Genomic DNA, 23,918 nt, shown 5'->3' with positions numbered 1-23,918 from the left:
TGAACTAGGAATGCATTTTAATACTTGTAGTATGCTAAATTTCACTTCAAAATGCTTTTACTTTGACTCACCATAAAAAAATCCAGTTACTTAACACACTGAGATCTATACAAAAAAAGTTATTTCCAGCTACCAATGGAAACTGGTTATTTGATAACTGATTTTATCTGAATGAATGAGATAAATAACTAAGGAATACAGAATGTTCTGTATTGGGGGTTTATTTAGAAATTCATACTATACAAAGGGAAAATGGGGGGGAAGTATCAATATCCCATGCTCAAAGAAAACAAAAATTGGCTTAAGTGACCTGTGGATTTGTTTAAAAAGTCAGCTGGCCTCAGGTTTACCTGTAGCTCCCATAAATCACACTTGGGAGGATACCTAAATACCTGAGCTCAACTTCACCTCTCTCCAAGTCACGTCAGGCTCACCAAGGTGCGGTTCAAGGACAGTTTAAGTCAACCTGAGCTGACACATTTGCTCTGCTCCTGCCCTTGGCTTTGCTCTCCTGGCCTCTCCCCTGCACTGAGCTGCTGCTCTGAATCAACCTGGTGGGAAACTAAGCCAGCAAAAAAGGGGAAAGAAAGAAAACTTTGTGCCCTGACATGGGCATGGACACTACAACCACATTACTCAGAGCCCCATCCAGACGATTCCAGGGACAAATCTGGGGCTGAAAACTGACATCTGTGCAGTAAAAGCAGGGCACTTCTTGCCCTCCTCCTCCTTCCTGCTCCCTGCTCACATCCCACAGGTACTGTGTGACAAAAAGGTCCCTCTGCCAGCTGTCCCAGGACAGTAAATATCACCCAACAGGTAACACACTATTGCAAAGCAATCCCATGGGGCTGGTGGGGTGGATGTCCTGTCCCCAGCTAAGCCAGCTCGGGAAATGGTAATCGAGGCATCACCAGTGGATTTGAAATGGGGAAAAGTCTATTTGTTTAACACAGCTTGTCCCTGAGATACCTGGAGCATTCATCTCCTGATCTTTTAGAAAGCCAGCCTTAACAGCAAACAGAAACCAGATCTATATCCTGACCAATCAAATATAACTCAACAGAACAGACCAATATCCTTCACATTTTGATTTGTCTCCAAAACAAGATACAGTAATTACATCTATAATCAAATACCACAATTCACAGCTTAATGTTGTGCATTTATGTAGTCAATCATAATTAGTTCAGGTTTTTTAGGTTTCTAAAACCCTGTCTAGATTAGGGAGACTGGAATCACCAGCTCAGAGATTCATCAGCACAATCCTGTAAGGTATTTGTGCTTCATTTACGTAACAGGGGATTTCTACCAACAAATTTTACTCCAGTGAGGTTGAATTTGTACAAAAATAAACTTCATTTTTGTATCAGTGAAGCAAAACTACAGAGGAAGAGTGTGTCTGAGCCATACACAGGAACAGGGAGCTGTCTGTGGAGAGATCTAACGGGAAGATCTTCTTCACTGTAGCCAGATTTGGATTTATGCTTCTCATTTGATCCTCAGACATCCCCTTCATGAAAAACAGTGCTGAAGGCACACATGCACTTTTCAGTCAGTGCACTGCAAGCTTGAAAGTGAAGTGAAAAGGTTCTAAAAGCACTGCAATCCACTCAGAGCAATTTTAAAGTGTAAATTTCCATTGGCAAACGGACTGGCACAAGTCATTCTTTGTTCTCACAAGTGTCTATTAGATACATCAAGGACAAAGTTGTCGTGTTAATTTATTTATTTATTTATTTCTAGCAATACATGGGAAACTGGGTTGTAAAATAAAAACTACCACACTGCTTTTAAATGAGGAGTTACTGCCTAGCTGGGATACAGAACCAGCAGGACGCACAAATGCAAACCTCAGTGAGGGGAGCTGTGCACCCAATTCCCTGTGCTGACTCCTGAAAACACGCTCCTCAATTTCTCTGTGCTGGTGGCAACTGCCATGATATAAAGTCAGCCAAGAACTCATGGACTGAGGAAGTGGAATTTGCAACTTCCATCCCTGAGGTTTTCCCAGCGGGGGCGCCACAGGTCCCACCCGGCCTCAGGTGAGTGAGCGCTCCAGTGCTGGCCACAGCAAAAATGGGAAATCCTCCACCTGGCCCAGCTGCCTCTGCCTATAGGAAGGCTTCAAAATAACAACAGTTGGCTTTGAAACTCGTGAGCACTCTACTCGTGTGCCCTCAGTGGAGCAGTGTGAAGAGAACTCAAAGCTGGAGCCAGCACCAGAGTTGTTAATGCTTTCTGCTGGTTTTCCAACAAACACCTGCCAAATTAAGGTTTGCCATCAGCCCTCTTAAATGCAATGTTTTACAGCTGAAAAGGTTTGCAGTGAGAACTATTTGTTGTGTGTAAGTACATTGCACTGCATTCATGAGGAGCTCGAGCCATGAGGTTGGCGAGGCACAGCGAGCTGGATGTGCCACCTGGGTCATGCCCAGGGGTGCTGAGAGCAAAGTGATGGAGCCAGTTTAGGTTGCCCAGCACAAACCCAATACACCACAGAACCATAGAAAGGATGGGAAGTGACCTTAAAAGATCATCTCTTTCCATCCCCCCGCCATGGGCGGGCACAGCTTCCACCAGACCAGGTTGCTCAGAGCTCTATCCAACCTGTCCTTGAACACTTCCAGGGATGGGGAAGCCACAGCTTGACTGGACAACCTGTGCCAGGGCCTCACCAACCTCACAGAGAAGGTTTTCTTCCTAATACCTCATTTAAACCTACTCTCTGTCAGCTTGTAGCCATTCCCCCTTGTCCAGTCACTCCATGCCCTTGTAAAACGTCCCTCTCCACCTTTCTTACCCTCCAGGTGCACACACACATCCTGCACACAGCAAAATGCAAAGGGCTGAGCCCCTGTCCTGCCCTGCCCAGGGGCTCTGTGCCCACCTGGCCACGCTCACAGACCACCAGCACACCAAGCTCGTGTGAAGCAGCACAAAAAGCACCACGAGAAGCACAAATAAGCTCTTACCTCTCCCTGGAAACTCTTCAGTAACGGAGCTACCTGTTTGCGCAGGTCCTGGAAGAGAGAAGCGAGACATTCCATCAGAAAAAATCTAGAAGGATGAGTTGTCGTCCTGATGTCTTTTCCTGACATTACTTTCAGTTCTGAAGCGCCGCTGAAATTCTGATCGCGTTTTACGGGAGCTTTGATTAAAACAGGAGCGTACCTGGGACTCACTTTGAACAGGTCTGAATTCCCAGTCTGACATACACCTGTATCTGCCGCAAATGGCATTAATTATCAACACTGTGGTGACGTTGGGTAAGCACTGAATGCCTTCAGTCCCCTAATTCAGCTGAAACATTAATACGATTAGAAGCAAATGCCTCTATCAGCGTCCACAGCAGCTACACCTCTGAACTCACGCCAAGGAAATTCCCACAGATGGGAGCCAGGCTTAAAGAAGATGACTTTGGACCATCATTTCAACTAAGAGTGCTGCTATTTTGTAAAAAATCTCCCTTCTATTTGTTATTTTTCTCAGGAGTGCTCTGATTTTAGCCATCAGGGAACTGGAGCACATTGAAGATGACAGCAATGTTTGTTGGTTACTCTGTAACTCAAAATCTCTTCTTCCAAATCAACAACACACTTAATGCTTTAAAAGTCATCAAAATACTGCCCACAGAACCAATCTAAAGGTTTACAGCACATTTTTACCTAGCAACCAAGATAATTTAGGACAAAAAAAGGTATATCTATTGTACATTGAATTCTCTGTGGCTCCACTTTTAAGCTGGTTTGGGTCTAATTCACTCGAATTCTCATCATTCTAATTATGTGCCAGCCTGAAGAATAAAAATCCTGTGACTTTACAGAGGACACTACTGTTGATGCACAGCCAAGATGCTGGATTCCTGGTTTGGCCACTGACAGGACACAAGCAGTGACCTCATGGTCAGAAATGAACCTGGATGAGGTAAAAACCAGTATCTAAATGATGCTGCATTTAGAAGGGCAGCACTGCTTTGGGAAAAAGGTGAATTTCCCATTCTTAGAGACTTCCAAGGCTCAGCTGACCAGAACCAATGTGGGTGCTAAAAGCCCATTTTTAGGGCCAGGTGAGATTCTGTCAGACTCTGGACATTCCTGTCAATCCAGAGTCCTACAATGCTCTGGAAAAGTCCTACAGTGCTTTTTGGAAAAGAAGGTGACCTTAAAAAAGTTGGAAAATTCTCTTTTTCCAACGCATTTACTTTTACATCTACAGTCATGCTACATGTTGGACATTAAACCACTCACCAAAACACTCTCAGCCCTGGATTTAATCTGCCTTTCCTGAAGGAAAAGTAGGCTTTTGAGAGAACTGATTTTTGTCATTTAAATGACAAGTCATGCAGAGAGTTGGAGGATCAGGAGTTCTCCCACTCCCTGAGAAATGGCTTAAGGGGCCAAAGGCAAATGAAGCTATCAAAGACAAATGATCAGCCAAATTTCACTTCTGACATGGTTATTGCACTAAAATAAAGCTTAATCCCCATCAAGGATAACGTTGCAGCTTTCTAAGCTCCCTCCTCACACTGAACCAAACTGTGCTGCTGTTCTTGGACCAAGCCAAGTCACCTAAACGTTTCCTGGTATCTCCTGCTGCCTGTTTTGGGAAAAGAAAAGGTTAGGTACTGTCCTGGCATATCACAACCACCTACAAATTACACCTCTACCAAAGCAAACTGGCAGGTTGAGCAGCTTTTCCCCACTCCCTGCCTCCTCTGGGAGACCAGAGGGCTGTGCAGGTTTTATAACATGTTTTCTGTGTAACCTGATGACGCTGACATTGAAGAAAGTAACAATAACCATGATGGCAAAATAAATGTCCACATTCAAGGCCAAAATCTGGCATGGGAGGTTTTAACACTCAGCAAAATTACACAGAGAGAATTAGATTTACAGTCCAAATACTGGCACCCTTTATAAAATCAGGAAAAATTATACCATCCAAGCAAAGCAACTTCTCTTGAAATACAAATCTCAGCTGGGTTTAGGGCTTTTGTCCCCGGTATTGCCTCTGAATTTACTGACTATTTTGGCACCAGCCATGAAAGTGATGTCAGAAGTGAAAGCAGAAATACAGGAGATCTAATTCCAGATCCAGAGGCAGCAGAATGTAATCCTTGCTCCTCTGTGTCTGCATTGGCAAGATCCTGCTATTTAACTGCATCCTCTGACACATCCAAACTTCTGGAAGGCAGGATTTGCAGCACTTTTTATTTCATTATATAAACTATGTCAGGACTTCACCTCTTATTCATCTTGAATAATGAGAGATGTTGTTGGTGGTTTATAACAGTAAAGAGGGAGAGAAGGGGAGAGGAAGGGAATACAAGGAGCATCCCAAAGGCACAAAACCAGCTGGTCAAGCTGTCAGACAGGGAGAAAAGCTTTCAAGTGCAAACTCTGATTCCCACACATCCTCCATTTAGCGAATTCAGGATGCCAAACGCTCATCCCAGCAATCAGAAGATTACCAAGCAAAATTCGTGCCACGATGGGAAAACGTGTCGTGCTTGGTTCAGGAAGAGGCTTTTGGTGGTGGTAAAACATCTCCTGATGGAGGAGAAAACAGCTCAAAGTGCTTCAGTCCCACTGGCAAGCAATGGGTTATCCCACTGCAATCAGTGCTGGGCAATCCCAGGACACACTGGTCATTGGAGCACACACTTGAACAGAGTAAAATGCTCTGACAACTTGAAATCTTCACAATAACTTGAAATCTGTTGCAGCTGAACAAATGAGACAGAGCATCCCCCTGCCATTACCTTCACAGAGCAAACAGGTTTAGAAAAGGAACTGCGAGGAACGAGCTCCAGTATTTTAAACACAATCGAATACTCCAAGCAGGTGAGTGGATAAATGGCCCAAGTCATCACAAAATGCATAAACACCTTTTTCACACCAGTTTTTCTCTTCACACCCTCCCCCCCCTTCCAGCCTCCCCCTTGGAAAGAGTTTATAGGCTACTCCTGTAGTTCCTTCCTTGGCGAAACAACATCAAAACTTTAGACAGCTCACAATAAAAGGGAAATAAAAATAAACAGACAGAAGTCAGGAATACATATGCCTCGAGTCACCAGCTCCAGCTCTGCCGGGGAGATTTATTTTTGGCAGTTTGGAAAAATTCCTCATCAGACTTTGTCTCAAAATATTACCCTAACTTCAAATAGAATTTTCCCTTCTTTACACTAAATTGAACAGAAAGAAGGACGTTCAGTTCAGACCCGGGGGAATCAGCAGTGTTGGTCAGCAAGGACACCGCATGATTTATTATCTGTTTAAAGTGTGGTGGCCTTTACTGCCTGGGCTGTGATCAAAACAGGAAAAGCATCCAGCTCCAGCCCTCACACAGCTACCAAAGCACTGCAGCCAAGCAGAACAGCTGAAAAGGGTACATGCAACTGAATGTTAAAACAAATTATAATTTATCAACACAAACACTTTGAAATATTTGAGTATTCCTATACAATCCCATTATTAGCCTATTTTTCCGTGCCATCTAAATATGTGCATTCTCTCTCTCTCTGGATCATTTACCAGGGCTAGAGCAGTTTTCTGAAAAAGGCTGTATCACAGGCAAACTCGGTATCTGAAGTAGAGCCTCTGAATTAGGATGTTGTATCATTATCTGAATCAAATCTGATCACTGAGAACCAGTATAGCAATTTTTTTCTTTACAAGAGTATAAACAATGAGTTTACATTTTGATCAAGTAGCTACACAATGAAACCCGAATCCACATAATTTTTAGCTCCCTTTCCATTCTCATTAAAAATAACTCAACAGAAAATAAACCAAGAGTAAATCTAAGTTAAAATCCTGGGCAACAAATGCATCTTTCTGACAGCTAAACTGCATTATTTATCTGTATCTTAATACACTGTATACAGTACAAAGGACATATCAATGGTCAGGCTACCAGCGCTTGGGTTTGTAATTTACTTGAGGTCTGAAGCTACATGAGCACCTTCTGATCTCCTTGCAGGCTGCTCCATCTCATTTACCTCCCAAACGCTTATCTCTAAATGTCACAACAAGAGCCCTCTGACCCCAGTTTGATAAAGTAGTCCAGCAAAGCTGAGCTTGGCCTCCACACCTTTATCATCCACACAAGTACCGTGCCCTTGTGGAACAAAACAAACCCCAAAGCTGGGTGAACGTTCCATCGGGCACCACGTTCCCTACGGATCGTTCCACGTATCGTCTGCTGGAGACTCGCACTGGCTGGGGAATGTCACCGTGTCTGGGACAGAAATCATAATGAGAAGCAGCCCACTGGTATCAGCATCGGTGACTTCATTAGTTCAGCTGTCACAACCTATTTTTGAGCTGCCTTATCACCGGCGAGGTGCTCCTGCTTTCCTGCCGCCTTCCCCTTTTGTGTTCCCTTCCCCGTTTGCCCACATGGAATAAGGTGTTAAACAAGTGCCCCGTGCTCCGAATCAGCAGGGCTGGGCAGCCCTGGACTCCACGTACTTTCTTATGAGAATCATAACTTACAGAAGGGAAGAAAAAGGAAAAACCCAACCCAGAACAAACCCCAAACAACCCCCAAAATATACTGGCTATGCAGGACGGTAACTTGTCATTCATCAACATGTAACACTTCCCATCCCTGGAAGTGTCCAAAGCCAGGTTGGAGCAACCTGGAAACGTCCCTACCCCTGGCAAGGGTTGGAACACGATGGTCTTTAAACCATTCCATGACTCAGTAGTAAAGAAAACGCAGCGTGGCTGAAGAGGAACGCTCCTGTCAAAAACTGGGAAGCAGGCTGATCCTCTCTCTCCTGTGGCAGCGTGTTGGTATGATGGATATCTGCTCCCAGCAACTGGGAGGATGTTTATCCATGTGCCCTCACAGCCAGGGCTCCACACACTCCATCCACACAGCTTTTATGTCCATAATGCTGGGCCTCTCCTTCCCATAAACGCAGCTGGAAAGGGGGAGAGGTGAGAAGCAGCCGAGCGTGAAGGATTTGAGAAGAACGCTGGCAGCCACTTCTGAGGTGTGTTTGGTTATTACACACTTCAAGGACACAACTTGTCGCTATGAAACACACAAATCAGCAAGTTAACTATAATTAGTAGTAAGCAGTTCTGCTGGTTAATTAGAGAGAGAGCAGCGAGCACAGATGCTTCTCCCTGCTATGGGGAAAGGGGTGAGCGAGTAGGGATCACTCACTCAGCAACACCCAAGTTTTAAAGATTATTTCTTTCTCTTATGAAAAAATTGAGAATATTTCCAATTTTTTTCACCAGAAATCCTGGGCCCATGTGACTGGGGGTGTACTAAGGGAAACATTTAAGTCTTTATGTTTAATTAGTTCCAGCAAGTCCCACTTTGCTTTAATCTAAAAGAGATGAAGCTGAAATCCCAAATAGTTGTTCAAACAGGTATTATACAGTAGCTCAGATGACTTACTTAATTCCTAAAATATAAGGCAAAGTAAATCATATGAGTAAACAATTTATTGCTCAATTTACACAATGATTTAATGAGATATAAAACCTCTTATTGCTTAAGGCAGCTGAAGTATTTACTTGAAATCCGATCATTAAAGAATGAATCAAGATCTTATCAATTTTCTGATGTTTTTAGTTATTTCAGTACACTAACATGCCAGTGTTTTCTCTGCACAAAAAAAAAATCTTTTTAAGTTACATTTATAGATATGTTTCAACCCTAGCACAATGATAAATAAAAAATCTTGATTTACAGTAGCAAAACGTACACCACGGTACTTTCAGAAATATTTCAGCTCACAGTTCTTGTGCAAATTCCATTAGCTTTAATTATTTATTAGCAGTAGATTTAGATTACTGTTCTTGACCTATTTTTCAGTGTATGGACCCACCCAGCGAGAAGTGAAAAAAATATTCCATTTGTGAAGGGCTGATTTAGTGAGCACAGACTTCAGCTTCAAGTAGAATATTAAGCAAAACCCTGGGTGTTGTAATTCGAGGGGAGACGCCTGAGCTTCAGAGAGGTTACAAACAGGGCCTGAGCAGCCTGTGGAATAAACACTAACAGAGATTCCTTGAAAAGAGATGGAATTTCTGCTGTTTAACCACTTCAGACCATTCTGCAAAATTGCAGCCACATGACAATCCCAAAGGAAGCGACAGCGACACACGGAAAAGTTTCAAGAGTTTCTTTGTGGAAATGCCCTGGTTTCCACCAAACCCCAGACAACGTGGATCCTACCAAACCACAGGGAAAGGGGCCTAGAGGGAGGAAAAAACTGGGGGCTGGTCCTTTCACACTGTCAAGGTGGCAAAACATGCTCTTCCCAGGCATGGAAAAACGAAGCATCCGTGACGAAAGTCTTGAAGAAAGATTAAACTTTAAAAAAAAAAAAAAAAAACAACCACACAACAAAAGCAGAACTCCCCAAAAATATATATCCACCACATAGGAAACACTAACTTCTTCTGGACCATCCTGGGCTCTGTGGTGCCTCTCAGGCAGAGACTCTAAGACTGTAAATATATTAAAAGCAGGGATCTCTGCGAAGGTGCCTCCCTGCCACGCTGGGGCTGGCACGTTGCTTTCAATGGAACTACTCACTTTGCTGAGTCTTAATGGAATCCTCTTATGGCTCCTTCCAAGTTCAAATAAACAAAAAGCCACCAGGTTTACTCTGGGCCTGTGCAGCGACGTCCAAACAGACTGGTTACCTTCACAACTGTTTAAAACATCCCCTCTGCCAAAGCACAACTGTTGCACCCATCTACATGTAGGAAAGTGTGTGTATATATACACGCCGTGCACTAGATATAATAGAAGAAGAATTTTTTTAACTAACTTTACAGATTAATTTAGTGAACTATGCTTTTTAGTATCGTGCTAAAACCTCGTTGTCATTTACAAATTAAGGAGTTAACACTGGCTAGGAAAGATGTTGACCAGAAACTATTCAGAATTTTAAAACTAGAGTTGCTAGGGAACAAAAAAAAAATTATTCAAACAAAAATGAGTCAGGTGGAGCTATGGAAGGAGGTAATTCTAATGAAACTAAAAGCCTGGTCACTAAATTTTCAGTAGGGGGAGGGGAAAAAAAAAAAAAAGAAGGATGACTTATGTAACAGTTCACCAATACATGCAGAAAATCAAGCATCACTCTTAACAAACAATTTAAAAGGCTACACACTGGCTGATGGCTCCATGGAGATCTTCCCTCCTGCTAACAGTTTGTCCTGCTTTCTTGTCAAACCCTGTGGTCCCTGCTGAAGGCTGAGGTGACACCAAAGATGCCATGACAGACCTTTGCCATGGGAAAAACTACGTCTGCACCATCCCAGGTCAGCAGAACTGGGAGGATTGTTTCATTTATGTAATGAAAAAGCATTTGATACGCCAAATAAATATTTCAGAGTCTTTGAAGTGCACTGTTCTCGCCAGCAGGACAACCACGTGCCAGTGGAATCCAGGAACTGCTGTTCCTAGGACTTAGGTTTGTATCCCTGCATATAGAAAGGATAATGAGTTGGTACAGAGCTTTGTTAAGTACCTGCAGATGTTGTAAGATGAGCGTATTTGCCAAAAAAATGGAAACCAAACTGAGTTGCTCAGTTGTGGACCCCAGTGCAGTTGTGCATCCCGGTAGAGCTGGACATCCCAAAAAACAGCCTCACCTATATTTGCCAAATTTTAACCAGAAATGCTCCATCCCTCCAAAAATTCCATGTCATTCCATAGGTTCTCTGCCCCTGCCACTGAGGTTTCCAGTGAACAAGACCCTGAACACTCCTCCCAAATCACATCCTGCAGGATCTCGTCCTCCCTCTGCTACATTTTCCACTTCGAAAGCCTACGGAGAGAGAGAGTTCACAACACCTGCCTGGTTATTCCCAATTACAGCCTGCAGATCAGAGGTTTCTCTTCAGCACAAAATGGGGAACTTCTGAAAAAAGGTAATTATGATGAGCCTTAAAAAAATTAACGTGTCTAATGAGAGGCTAATGACAGGGGCCATGACTCTGCAGACGATGCACCTAAAGTGCTGTGGTCCAATTAACAACACCAGTTCAAACACAGCCTAATGCTTCACACGGTGGATTTAGAAAGAAGAATATTTAATGTGAAACCATAATTGCAGCTGTAATTTTCCACATTCCCCTCCACGCAAGCAGTGCTGGAATCAGAGGGCACCGTCCTTCGGCAGGTCTCTCCCTTCCGGGGTGATGGAATCAGGAACTGGGTGCTGGGATTGGGGTTTCTCCTCAGTCTCAAAGAAAAGATGGGTGAGACCATTCAGAAATCATTTATTTCAATGTACAGGGGTGGGTTTTTTTAGGGAAAGTGTGACTACTAAAAAACTTTCATGTTTTAAAACCTGTTACTGATTTCCAAAATACAAGCACCTGGTAAAAGTCAGGTAAAGTTTCCAAGAAGAATAATTCTGTGTTAAATATAATAGTGAGGAGCCAGGCCTCAGCCTCATGATCCTTCCAGACTATCTGTAAATTGGGGAGGGGCACTGCCAAGACATCAGATATTGCAAAACTGTTTTCCCTGCTTATTGTTTAAATATAGATTACAACTACAGCTGTGCATTAATCACACTCTGACAAACCTGCATGTAAGAACACAGGTGCATTTACTGATTTCTATCATTGTAGCCAACTTTTACCTTTGATTTGAATGAAAGAAAATCCAATACTACACAATCCTCTAGAAATCTTTCTATAAGATTTTCTCCTTAATCTTGTTCCTGACCATCCAGTTTTATTCAAAAGCCAGTTGGTCCTGCAGAACACAAGTTGTTTCGTGAAGACCTGGGTGAAAAGCCTGTTGTCCTGCAAAACCATGCCCTATATTTGCTAAGATTCTTGTCATCTTTTCTGTCTTTATGTTCTTTGTGACTTGTTCCGTGCAGGGAGTCACTGGCTGCTCACCTGCTGTGGGTTCAGGCATCGCCCTTCGGATGCAGCTGAAGTGGTAACTCCAGATTCCAACAAAGAGGAGAAATTCAAAATATTAAAAAAAAAAAATAACATTGACAACCCCCAAAAACATCAGGATATAGACTCAGAGGTTTTTACTACCTCCAATTTAGCATACCTGGTGAAAACACCTCAGAATTAATATAACTGTCATCCTGCTGACCTAAATAAAAAAACGCAGCACGGAGCTTTTCATGTTGCTTCAGTGAGCGAAGCAATCAGGAGAAAACAAACTTTTGCTGCCTTTACACTCCCTGGCAGAATTCCTACAGAAACAGGCTCAGGCCCATAGTGCTTTGGTAGCACACAGTAGATAGAAATGAATCACCAAGATGAAAGAAAGCAAAAGCTCACTACAGACTTATTCAATACATTTACTGTTTGTTGGTTGAACTTAAGAAATAAAAAACCCACATAAAGCGCTTTTGAGCAGCAGCATCTCCTCACCACTGTAATATATGGTCTCAGCTGGGATTAATTCCCAAATTCATGGGCTGAACTGTGAGCTGTTCCAGGGCTTGGGGGGAAGGGGGGTGTAGGGAGAGAAAGAGATAAAAAGATCAGGAAAAGGAACCCGGAGGATTGAAGATCCTGCTGCTTCCCCGTCGGTCAAGGCTGCGAGCCCAGCACTGAATCACCACCAGCTCAATGGCAGATTAAAATGAGACATACTTGTGTAATAATAAATCAACAGAATTAATACAAGCTTATCTTCCACCAACTTAGAAGGGGGAGGTGACAAATTGCACTTAAGGACAAACAGTTTTACTGTTGCTGCACAAGCTGAGCGTCTATAGGAAACGGCTAAATTTAGACAGCCAGCTTTTGATGAGAGCAACGGAAATTAATTCAAGTTTTTTTGTCTGTGTGGTTTTGTTTTTTGGTTTTTTTTTTAAACAGCTCTAGAATGTTACTCATCTCTCAAAACTCTTACCAAAAGAAGAGACTTCATAATGCACCATCCCTCCCTGCCTACTCCCTCCTACTCTTGCCCCTATAAAAGGAAGAATTGCTCCTTTGGGCTACAGCAATTTAGGAACTTAATGCAGTTTAACAAATTCCCTATCTCTTGGCTGGAGCTGTTTGGCTCCGACAGATGAATCAGAGAAGTCCATAAACGTCTGGAGGATTCCTACAGACTTTTTCTTGGATGACTATATATGGCAAGTACAGATCAAAGTATCTGCAATGGTTTTAACCTAAGCTTCAAACCTTTTACCTTATTTCTGGGTTGGTGGCAAACTGCCTTCATCTGCAACACCCCTAAATTAGACATAAACTGACAACTACTTTTCCCAAAAGCATTTTCCCACTCTTTGCAAGGCAGTAAAAATACTTGAATTAAGGTACACTCAGGTAAAAATTAACTTTCATCAATCCCTTCTGCCTCTCAGCAATACATTTCCATCCATGAGTGACCCAGACTGCGATGCTGTGAAGCTCATGTTCTCATTTACAATATTTTGCTGCTATTGAAGGTGCACCTCACCAGACAGCAGATGTTCTCCATCACTTATTACCTGAAATACCAAGTAACACCAAGTGTCACGAGAAGTCTTGCACAAACTGGCAACAGAAGTGAAATCCACACTCGAAAGAAACAGGAAAAAAAAAAAGAGGGGAGGTCAAAACTGCCCGACTGATGCACACAGGGGCTTATAAAGAAATTCCAACCATGCCTGCAACACCCTTTAATGCAGAGAAATACTCAATAAACTTCTTCCTATCACCATCTTTTATACATCTGATCATTTTTACAAGATGCTTAGTGAAGACATCAAAGCCAGCAGCATGTGATACAATACCGAGCGCCTCTTTCAGCTGCATCCAAACCCTTCTCCATGCATCCAAAGCAAAGGGTACGCCAAGTTCAAGCAAGTTCTTCAAGCTAAATATTCCTAACACGTCTCCAAATGGCCATCCAGTGCCACTGAGGGCTCACAGGGAGTAAGATCAAAGCCAGGAGTGAAACCCAGGCAGGCAAACTCCAAAGACCGAAAGCCAACTCTGAGTTTTGGATGCAGGAACACCGCGAGGGCTCACTTTTAAATGTCACTTAAAGCAAAAGATCCACAGCCAGACCTTTCCTCGTGCAAGAGCCCACAAGTAATGCCCCCGATGGAACTCAGCAGGGGAAGAACAGTGGTTCACTCACTGCCCCATCGCTCTGAACTGTGGGGCAGAGTCACAGGGGACTGAGAGCTGCCAGCACGAAACGTAGGCACAGTCACGCTCCATCCTGTGAAACACTCCTAGGAAATGCAGATAAAATAGGTAAAGAAAAAGCCACTGTTCAGGGGAGATTGTATCTCACCCAGCTGCTTATTAACACCGTGCAGTTAAAACACGGTATTTTAAATTTCCAAAGGCACGCCGTGTCTGGAAATGCAATATTTGAATAAGCACTCTTAAGACTCAAAGCATATCAGGTTTTCCCACCTGACTGCAACCTTATAAACACTGACATTTCTGAACCACTGATCTCTTTCTTAGCCGGGTCAGGGCAGGCACTGAGGATCATGCTTAAGGAAAAAAAAAAAAAAAAAAAAAGGAAGAGGAAAACTGGGCAAGTGACATCGTGGACTCTCTGAATCAGTATTGATTGCACAACTTATCTGATTTTACAGCTTCTACTTTTTGGATCCTGACCATCTATGCTTATAAAAAGCTGGAACTTGCTCATTTTTTGAATTGATTTTGGAATGGCTTGTGCAGTGTTTGGTGGCCCATCAGATCTCAGGTCTGAGATATTCCCTGAAGCCATAGATTCACTCACGCCACGGATCCATCACCGCACAGGTGCCTGACGTGTTATTCTTGATGCTGCTCTCCAAGTTCATGGAAGAACAAGGAAATGTTTCAGTGCCATCATCAGATAGTGGGAGCATAAACAACTGTTAGCACCTCTTGGGAGAGAACAGATACCATTCAGTTGCATTCCATGGGTTTTTTTTTTCCTAGTGTAGATCCTCGGGAAAGGACTGCACAACAGAAACTCCTCATGGGTCAAGTTCTAGATGCACCAGCTACGAGTGAGACAAATCCACAGCCCAGCTCTCTGCACTGCAATCTGCTTTTCTCCAACCATGTCAGACCTAGACCCCAAATTTTTACAGCTCTTCTTCCTTTTTGCTCTGCTGGATGAGCTCCCAGAGCCCTGCAGCAGGCACTGCTCGCTGCCTTCCAAAGTGCTCCTGCCAACTTCCCTGCCAGAGCAGGGACTTCTCAGGCAAACCTGGCAACTCAGCACAACCCTCCTGCTCCCTGTTCCCCCCCACTCCCCTCGTGTTCAGCACCCTCCCTGTGACCAGGAGTTCACTTTTGGGATAAGTAAGCCATTAGTGTGATCCAAACCAGCCAAGGTTATTCCCCCCATAAACAACTTGTCCAGTGTTTCCTCAAGGACTTTGCTCTCTCTTCCATTTTTCTGCTGCATTTTTTTGACAGCTCTAACTGATGCTTGGGAGCGTTTCCCATTAAAAAACCAGCACACTCAAGTGTGTAGTATGTTCCTAAAACATAAATATTTGCCAGATTGTCATACTGAAATACTTCATTATCTTTTCCATAACTGCATAAAATACAAAAACTTAGGTTGCAACAGCATGAAACACTCCTGAAAGTGTGAAAATTATTGCTTATTTTCATGTAAACCGGAGTATTAAAGTATAAATCACAATGTTTACATAAACTGATCAGAAGAATTCCAGTTGATGCAAGTAGGAAACTGGAATTATTAACATTTTTCTCTGAACTGGGTCTGTTAACTAATAGCTTTTTTTCACCCCTTATCAGCTGCACAAACAACAATGGATTTTAAATCAACTAAATGACCTGTGAACTTCTCCTAAATGGGGGGCACATAATTTAAGGCAGCCAAGAAAGTTTGGCAGGAGTCAAGAGGGCTCCTCACAAGGGGCACATGTGGAGAGAGTTAAAGCTTCAAACCGCTATTTCCCCCCCACCCCCGACTCAAGTGTCAGCTGTGATAAGCCAAAATTAACAACCCTACACTGAAACACTTCAAATGAAGGGGAAAAAAATTTCTTCTTGCTATTCTAGGTATTTTAAGTTGCATATGAGCACGGTGGCTAAATATAGACAGTGACAACAAGAGACAGCATTGTCCCTTTGGGCACATTGAATATTATCTCAGAATTCCCATCTTCCTGGGCTGAGCCTCCAGTGTTGGGCTGGTTGGGGGTTTTCTAATTTATTTTTCTTACTTAGCAAAGTGTGTATTAACCCTGACTTCGTTTTAGATGGAGTAGTTTAACAAAAAGTGTTTTGTTTTCTTGTTGTTGTTGTTGTTGTTTTTTAAAAAAGGAAATCCTGATTCTGCAAAAGCACCAGAGAGATTTCCAATAATTTTCCCAGCTCTGTGTTACTGCACAGAGCAGATGCCTTCTGCTTTCTGAGAAGACTATCACTCTGTTTTTAAAAAGGGAAGGGCATCAATATGAAGTTTTTACAGCCTCCTAAACCAGAAAGCCAAGTTAAAACTTTTAGATGTGAAAGCGTCTTTTTTTTTTTTTCCCCCAGGAAATCACGCGCTTCACTTCCACGGTTCAATCGGGAGCGTAAGGAATAAAATCAATAATTACTAGTTTCAAAACACTTCCTAGGAGTGCAAGTACATCATCTAGAATCCAGCAGACTCATATGAGCCTTTAATATTGAACATGACCAGACTTTCAGACGACACGGCTGCTCCCGACTTCTGAAGTATTTAAATACCACTGAGTGAGGCGCAGGTTTCTGCTTAATGTACCCGATGCACTTAGAACATTGACAACACTTCATTTTCGAGCTGCCTTCTATATCAAGTTTAATTTTTAAAGCCATCTATAAATTATCAATGACATCTGTTCTGAAAAATGTCAATTCCTGTTCCTTAGGTTGGCAGGACCCATCTATTTTGTGTAACGTCCTCTTCATATTCCAGCAATTTTAAAGCTCTGTTGACACACGGTTTTCAAGTGAGGCATTGCTCTTCTGGGATTTCATTATTTAGACAAGTCTTGTTCTGAGGTAACAAAGACAATAAATACACACAACTGTTCTGGACTATATCCCATGGCTCTGACTCCCAGAGATGCAGTGGGTGGGTTGGTAAGCGACAGGCACAGATACCCTGAAAACATCCCTGTGCACGGCACCCCTTCCATGTCACACAAACCAACGGCAGGAGCAGGCAGCAGCTGGAACACCAGCTTGCCCCAGCCACTTAACCTGCTGATCAGTGAAGTATGGGGGCCCTCATCATCACTAATTCCTGCAACTGAGATGATAGTTTATTGTGACAATGTACAAGCACGGGGCTGTCACCACATTGCCATTCCATCAGCCAAAATCTCATTTTGGCTATTCTGTTTATCTAATTGTACCATGCAGTCACAATTTAGCATGTCATTCTTTCATTTCCTCAGCTGTTGGGCACTAACATTGTGGCTCATTAAAATGCAGCTAGGTTTGGGTTTTATGCCCTTACGACGTTACAAAAGGAGGGGTAAAAATAATTTACAAATGTCCACAGTAATCTTCCAGATCTTGTACAACACACACTACTTCCATCTTTTAAAGAACACACACAGTAAAAACATCTCATCTTTGTTTTCAAGTCTAATGCACCCTTTTTGCTTTTAATATATTCCTTCTGCCTCTTTTAATTCCTTAACCACTAAGCTACTGAGCTCCTGCCTACACAGAGGTGTCCTCTAAAATCAAAGCTGGGTTTCAACAAAGTTCAATCTTGAAGAAACAATTGCACCACGTGCTCTGGTTCTATATGAACACATCATAAACTGTCACCAAGTCCTCTCCCACTATTTGTCACACAGCAACAAAACAGACACTGCCTGCTTCTGATTCCGTAATTGAGGAGCAGTGTCTGCTGGATGCTGAAATCCTGCTTTCTGGTCATGGCAAACATAAATCAAAGAAAAAAATCTGCTCCATTAAATCTATTTGCTCTGGGAAAAGAGGGATTTATCATCCTGTAGAACAAGTGGTCAATAAGATTCAGAAGTGCTTAGTACAGACCTTGATGAATCGGGATGCCACAGGTGACACTGTAATTGTATTTGAAAAGAATCCACAAACAGAAAGGTGAATGCTCTATTTATTTCAGTGTATAGACAGGCTGAGGATTAAATGCATCACAAACAGAGCAGGATTTTCCCTCTGCATCCCCTCGGGGAGTATCCTTAACAGACTGTCCCAGGAGGCAAAAGCAGTAAGAGAGAAAATAGGGCTGCTTCAACAAGTATATCTAAAATGGGTATTTCTTATAGAGCCATCACAGAAGAAATGGCTTCCAGGAGCTTTTCAACACCACACAAACCCTGAGCAAGTGAAAAAACTAAGTTTCAGCAGCGGCAAGACCAAGTCAAGTTTAGGGGCCCCGCAGGGAACCCAACAATTCACTGGTGAATCCCACTTCATGATTCAGGAACGGCTGGGCATAATCCCTGCCTCCAATCACCATGATTCCCAGCACCAAAGGGAGCTTGGTTTTTCACCCAGGACAAGAATTTAGTCCCAAAGGACAGAAAGGAAGTTTAAACAGCACAACCATGTAATTAATAAGGAAACAAATATAGGCCTATTGCAACGACAACTTTGGGAGTTACTAAATTAACCACAGACTAATCCCTTTTTTCCCCATTTTGGAACAGAGGAATCTAATTCTGCTGCTTTACGTGTTTCAGTTTCGTTCCAGCAACCTAAACACTGCGAGGAACCAACGTCCTTCCCTCACACAAGGACCAGTCCTAGAGCAGCACACAGAACACTCCCAAAAATGATAAACCCTCCTATCCTGCCCGGCGCTCAGCCAGCCGGGGGCCGAGCCTGGATGGCGAAGCTGCATCTGGTTTCACTTTCCAACAGCAAAACAAAATGCAAAGGCATCATTCATTACCTCCGAGGTCCAACAGCAAGGCTCCCAAATACACTTTAAGAGCTAATTAAGCGCTTATTTAAAGCTGAAGCGGACGTAAACACTAAACTGAAAGTGAACTGATTAAACTGGTGGGTTCGGTGCCCGATTATCTCCGTGAGGAACGAGCTGCCGGGCTCCGGCCCTCGCGCCCCAGCATCAATTTCCTGTTGGCGTCAGGGCCGCCGAGGAATCTTCCACACATTTGATTCGACTTAAACGTCTAAGTGCCTGCTCGGCCTTGGACACAGCACCAGACAAGGAGAACGGTTTTGACTGGGGGAAGATAACGTTTTGATTTTCGGGGCTAAACCGCGTCTCGATTTCGCCGTCGGACCTGAGGCCAAAATTCAGGGGTGCTTAAGGCAGTCTGGCCGAGCTGCGCATCGTCAGAACTCTGCCTTTCACCCAGCGATGTGACACAGAGAAACTCCTCACACGAGTTCCACAGCATCTCATTTTGCTTTAAATTTTCTCAGCACAGCAGCACGCACTTGGGAGACCCACTCATCTTGTGCATTCGCTACAGCTAAGGAGGGAAATGAGATTCATAAGCTGCAGCCTTCATTCAGCTCCAAAGCATTATCCTAGTAGCTAAAAAAAAGCGATAATTTGCTCCTACTACTGTTCTTTTTACAGCCTTATTACAGCCAGCCTGTCTTGCATCTTTGAATTTAAGAATTTAGCTTTTTGAGTCATATAACAACCTGCATATACTGTTTATCTCTGTGCTTCTTTCACCCAAAGGTATAAACCACGTTCCTAGATTTTATCCACTCGTGTTACAGCAACACAAAGAAAAATCCAGACAAACTCAAGCTCCCTCTGTGCTGGCCTCTGCCCCAGCGAGGATGCAGCCGTGTATCAGACAGGATATAAGAGCCCAGACAGATGCAGTCTGAGGGAGAGGTACTAACCAAACAGCATTCAAAGAGAAAACAGGAGAGGCCGCCTCTTACGAGAGCCAGGAGACATTTTTACAGAACATACTTCACTGGGAACATCACAGGATAAAAAAAAAAAAGTCCACTGTTTGCACTTCGATATATATCCGATTTCAGTCTGTGACAGAAGAGGCAGCACAACCCAAATTAAAAGCACTGCTAGCAGAGACTGTTGCTCTTTTAGTGTGATTGTTACAAGTCACATTAGTAGAAATTTGTGAAGTGTTTTAACGCATTTTCATTTCAGCTTAATTAATTTTCATAGGAGTTTGAACTTAATTAATTTTCATAGAAGTTTGAGCTTAATTAATTTTCATAGAAGTTTGACAATTTTCTCATTTGTTGTTGAAATCACAACATGAGTTTTCCATATGCAAGGCAAATATAATAATATCAGCTCACAAAGTCATTTTTGGACTTGTTTTTGTATTTCACAACCAAAAATACTTCCAGTGTAAACTGTTAACTGAAGCTCTGACAAGTTTTATTATAAATATTCCTAGCTTTAAAGAGAAATTTGAATATATTCACTTAGTGTACGTTCAAGACAGTTTAGGTCTGACAGCTCCAGATTATGCCTCATTTATATGGAGCAGTGATCAAACTCGTTAATATGTGAAAGAACTAAGGAGGCAGAGGATTGTGAATCAAACAGCATGAGCAAAGTTGTCGAGGAACATGAATAGCTTATGAGGATTTACGTAAGGTGATCGTTTTCAGGGCCCCTTGTGCCAAGGTTTCTGAAGGAGATGAATAAACAGGGAGCAGCTCCGAGCAGCCACTCCTCCTCGAGGCTCGAGCCCCGCGCGCAGAGCTCCGCCAACTTAAGCCAAGGAGGAAGCTCTTAATCTGCCCATAATTCACCCCATGTGTTCCAGGCGATAGGGCCCTCTCCCCTCAGTCAAGGTGAGCGATTTGACAAGACAGGTAAAGCCTGTTCAGAACTTTTCTCCTCTTGCCAAGCGTTGCTTGTGGCGCGGCGGCTCAATAATTTAAGAAGCGTTTCTTGCAGGGGGGAAATCAAATCTCACTGTGAAGCAGCGTCTCCTTAAGATTCATTTAATCTTCTGATAACGCAAGCTGTGCACACACAATCACTGAAGATGATAATCTGCTGTATGTAACACTAAGTCTACTATTATTCCATTTATTAAAAAGTGCTATAATAATGTTTTGTGCATACATGTAGTAAAAAGACAAGTGGATTAGGAGATGGAAATTCAGGGTGCTTCTTCCTTACAGTGTGTGGCTGCCTAATACCTCCAGTTTCCGATGTACAAACATGTGGCTTAGCATGTTTTGTGTGAGAGCTCTGCCAACAGCAGCTCCCCCAGCAAGAGCCAAAGGCCCACACACCACTGATTTTGGGGGGAAGGACAACCTCAAATGGAAGAAATGTTCACTTGTTACCAGTTGTTCTTTTTCCTAAGTAAATAAATCATCAGCAGATGAAACTACTATGAAAAAAGGGAGTGCTGATTTACTTGGCATAGGCTCTTACATTTCTGACATGAAAATCCCTGGTTACTGCCGTCCAACACCAGCCACAAACGACCTATCAAAGCGATCAAACTTAATTTTGTTAAAGTATGGAGTGGTTTGAACCAAAAGACAGCGGGCTAAGAAATCTCTTATCGATATTCTCCAATCAACTAGTTCTTAAGAGCAGAGACACCCATCACTGTTCTCCTCACGAGGAAGCACTGACTTAAATGTTCCTGTTCCTGCAGAGACCTACAAAAGGCCCCCGTGAATTACAGAAAATGAACATTACCGGGACCGTTCTATTCCTGTTTGCAATTTTCTCGTCACACGCACTGCCCGGGCCAGCTGCCAGCAGAGGAGCTGACCTGCTGCACATGTGCTGCACACACGGGGAGCCTGGCCTGGCACAGCCCCACCCCAGGCTCCTGTCCACCCCAAAACCACTCCCAGCACACGGACACACACACAGAGGACTTCCACCAGGGATAAAGCACGTCATGCCCACGGAGCTGATCTGCACATGCGCCCCGCGGGCTCTGCCTGGGATTTCCTGTTCAGACCAGGGCACCAGACAGACAGAAATCCTGGGCAGGGAGCCAGCCTCCTCAGATTCTGCCTGGACAACATTTCCAGGCCGAAAGGAGGAAGAAATTAAAAAAGAAATAAAGGAAGAAACAAAAAATATTTTTGCTGAAGTGGGAAAACACGGTTGGAGAACACCGGCCTGATTTTAGTAGCTCACATTACTGAAAATACCTGTTTATTTTCTAATGTAGTTTATGTAAACTTCAAGGAACCAAAGCTGTCGTTAAAGACAACACACACCCAAGTGCAAGTTCTGTCTGCAGGTACAGATTTCTTGTACCTTCTTTCCCGTTTTTCCCTCAGTTGGGAGTTAAACCTGGCTGCATTAGCACAACATTCCTCAGGGCAAGTAAGAGCCAGTAAATAAAGTTTATTAACTTCCCTCAGCACTGATTTCAAACCGCTATGGGCTCTTGCTCGTCCATGGGCTGATCCCACCTCTACGGCTGCTTGTGTAGAAATCTTGACCTCACCACTCTTTTGTACTAGAAAAGGAATGACAATCACATCCTGGATTTTTTAATCAAGCGATACTTGGAAGTTCCTGACAAAAGGCCACTTCTGAATTATTCTGATGGGAACCTGTTTGTTACACAAGCTGTATAAAGCTGGTCCTAGCAAGCTCTTTTAAATTATAACCCATACTACAGGTACTGGAGATGGGTTTTCTGCTGAATTTTCCTGCCTAAGCTCCATATCACAAACTGCTAGGAACTGGTTCCCAGGTAACTTATTAAACACCACAGCTGATATATGTGAAATGGCTTTCCCAACCATCCTAACCTTTTCCAACCTTTCCTGTCCTTGTAAATGGCCACTCCGAGTTCCAGCTCTGGTCTCTCCCTGGTTTTAGTGCTTTATCTCTGTTAGCAGCAGTGCAGAGCCAGGCAAATTGCAGTAATGTGCCATTTCCTGACATTAAGCCAAACGGGGAAAAATAAAGGGCAGGATTTGTGATGCATTTCTTCACTGTTTTGAATGCAAGTCATTAGTAGAACCATTAGAAAAATGAGGGTGGGTAGCATTAAGTCAACCAACTGATTATTAACATGGTATTTCACTCCAGCAACCTCATTGCTTCATAAAAAGCAGTTTACCAGGGGTTTACAATCCAGCTATGCAATAACCATGTTCAGGTCCAATTCTTGTGGGACACAGAAGATGTAAAGATTTAACAAGTAGCCATCTCTTAAGTTTACAAGGAGGAAAGGATTTGGTAATCAGTTTATCACTTTTTAGAATATGAGTTCTTTTGAAAATCAGTACTAAAAATTTAATCCCGTGACCTTCGCGGTTCACTTTTGAACAATTAATGTCTCCTCTTATGCAATAGCTGCTGTTTTCAGTTTGAAGCCTGGGCATCTTAAATGCATGTCAACAACATGATTTATCGTAGAAGGATTTGTGAAAACCCAAATACCCCCTTTGCCAAGAGCAGAGGCACTGTGAAGTCCAAGAGCCTCACATCCACAAGTTGTGGAGGAGGGCAGACCTGGTTGTGACCCCCTCCTTTGCTCAGACCCCTTTAACCCCCTATTTTCTTCCTCCTCCTGCTTTTAAATGCAGCCGAAAGTGATGCTTACTCCAAATATTACATGTACATCTTAGCAGAGAACATTTAGAAGTGGTAATTACTAACCATTTCCCCAGATAATTAGCTTATAAAAAGGTGTATTTTTAATGTGGATTGCCAAACTCTCCACTAATCATCTCACACCACTTCCCCACAGTAACAATTATTGAAAAACAGTTTAAAAATGCATAAACAAGAGCGTTTAGAGCTCATTTACTTTAGACCAAACGTCAATAAAACCTCAAGACACTGTGAACTGGCTGCGCCGAGGAATTCAGCGCGAAGAAAAAACCGCTGCCTGTTTAACTTCAAACTCCACTTTGCTCCTCTCCCCGCCGCTACCACTCTTTTTCAAGTTTTCCAAAACTCCCACCTCCAGCAGCATCACAAAAGGAAGCCCAGCCTGCCAGAGCCACTAAACGTGGGGCTCAAGGGCGCGCCTGGAC

At 43.1% G+C, this 23,918-nt stretch overlaps 1 protein-coding gene across 7 annotated transcripts in view; it reads right to left on the bottom strand.

Moving 5' to 3' along the window:
- The window catches only part of CUX1 (cut like homeobox 1), a 264,884-nt gene that overhangs the window by 158,674 nt on the left and 82,292 nt on the right, over positions 1-23,918 (bottom strand). For all 7 annotated transcript variants that reach the window (XM_027882106.1, XM_027882101.1, XM_027882105.1 and 4 more), the window contains exon 3: positions 2,976-3,023. In XM_027882106.1, the coding sequence (XP_027737907.1) occupies positions 2,976-3,023 (48 nt within the window). The remainder of the gene's footprint in view (positions 1-2,975; positions 3,024-23,918) is intronic.

The sequence above is a fragment of the Empidonax traillii genome, unplaced genomic scaffold (assembly GCF_003031625.1).
Source record: "Empidonax traillii isolate 1590-97213 ecotype Southwest subspecies unplaced genomic scaffold, ASM303162v1 scaffold101:size1699134, whole genome shotgun sequence".
Taxonomy (NCBI): Eukaryota; Metazoa; Chordata; class Aves; order Passeriformes; family Tyrannidae; genus Empidonax; species Empidonax traillii.
The sequence above is the reverse complement of the archived record's forward strand: the minus strand, read 5'-3'. Positions and strand labels throughout refer to the sequence as shown.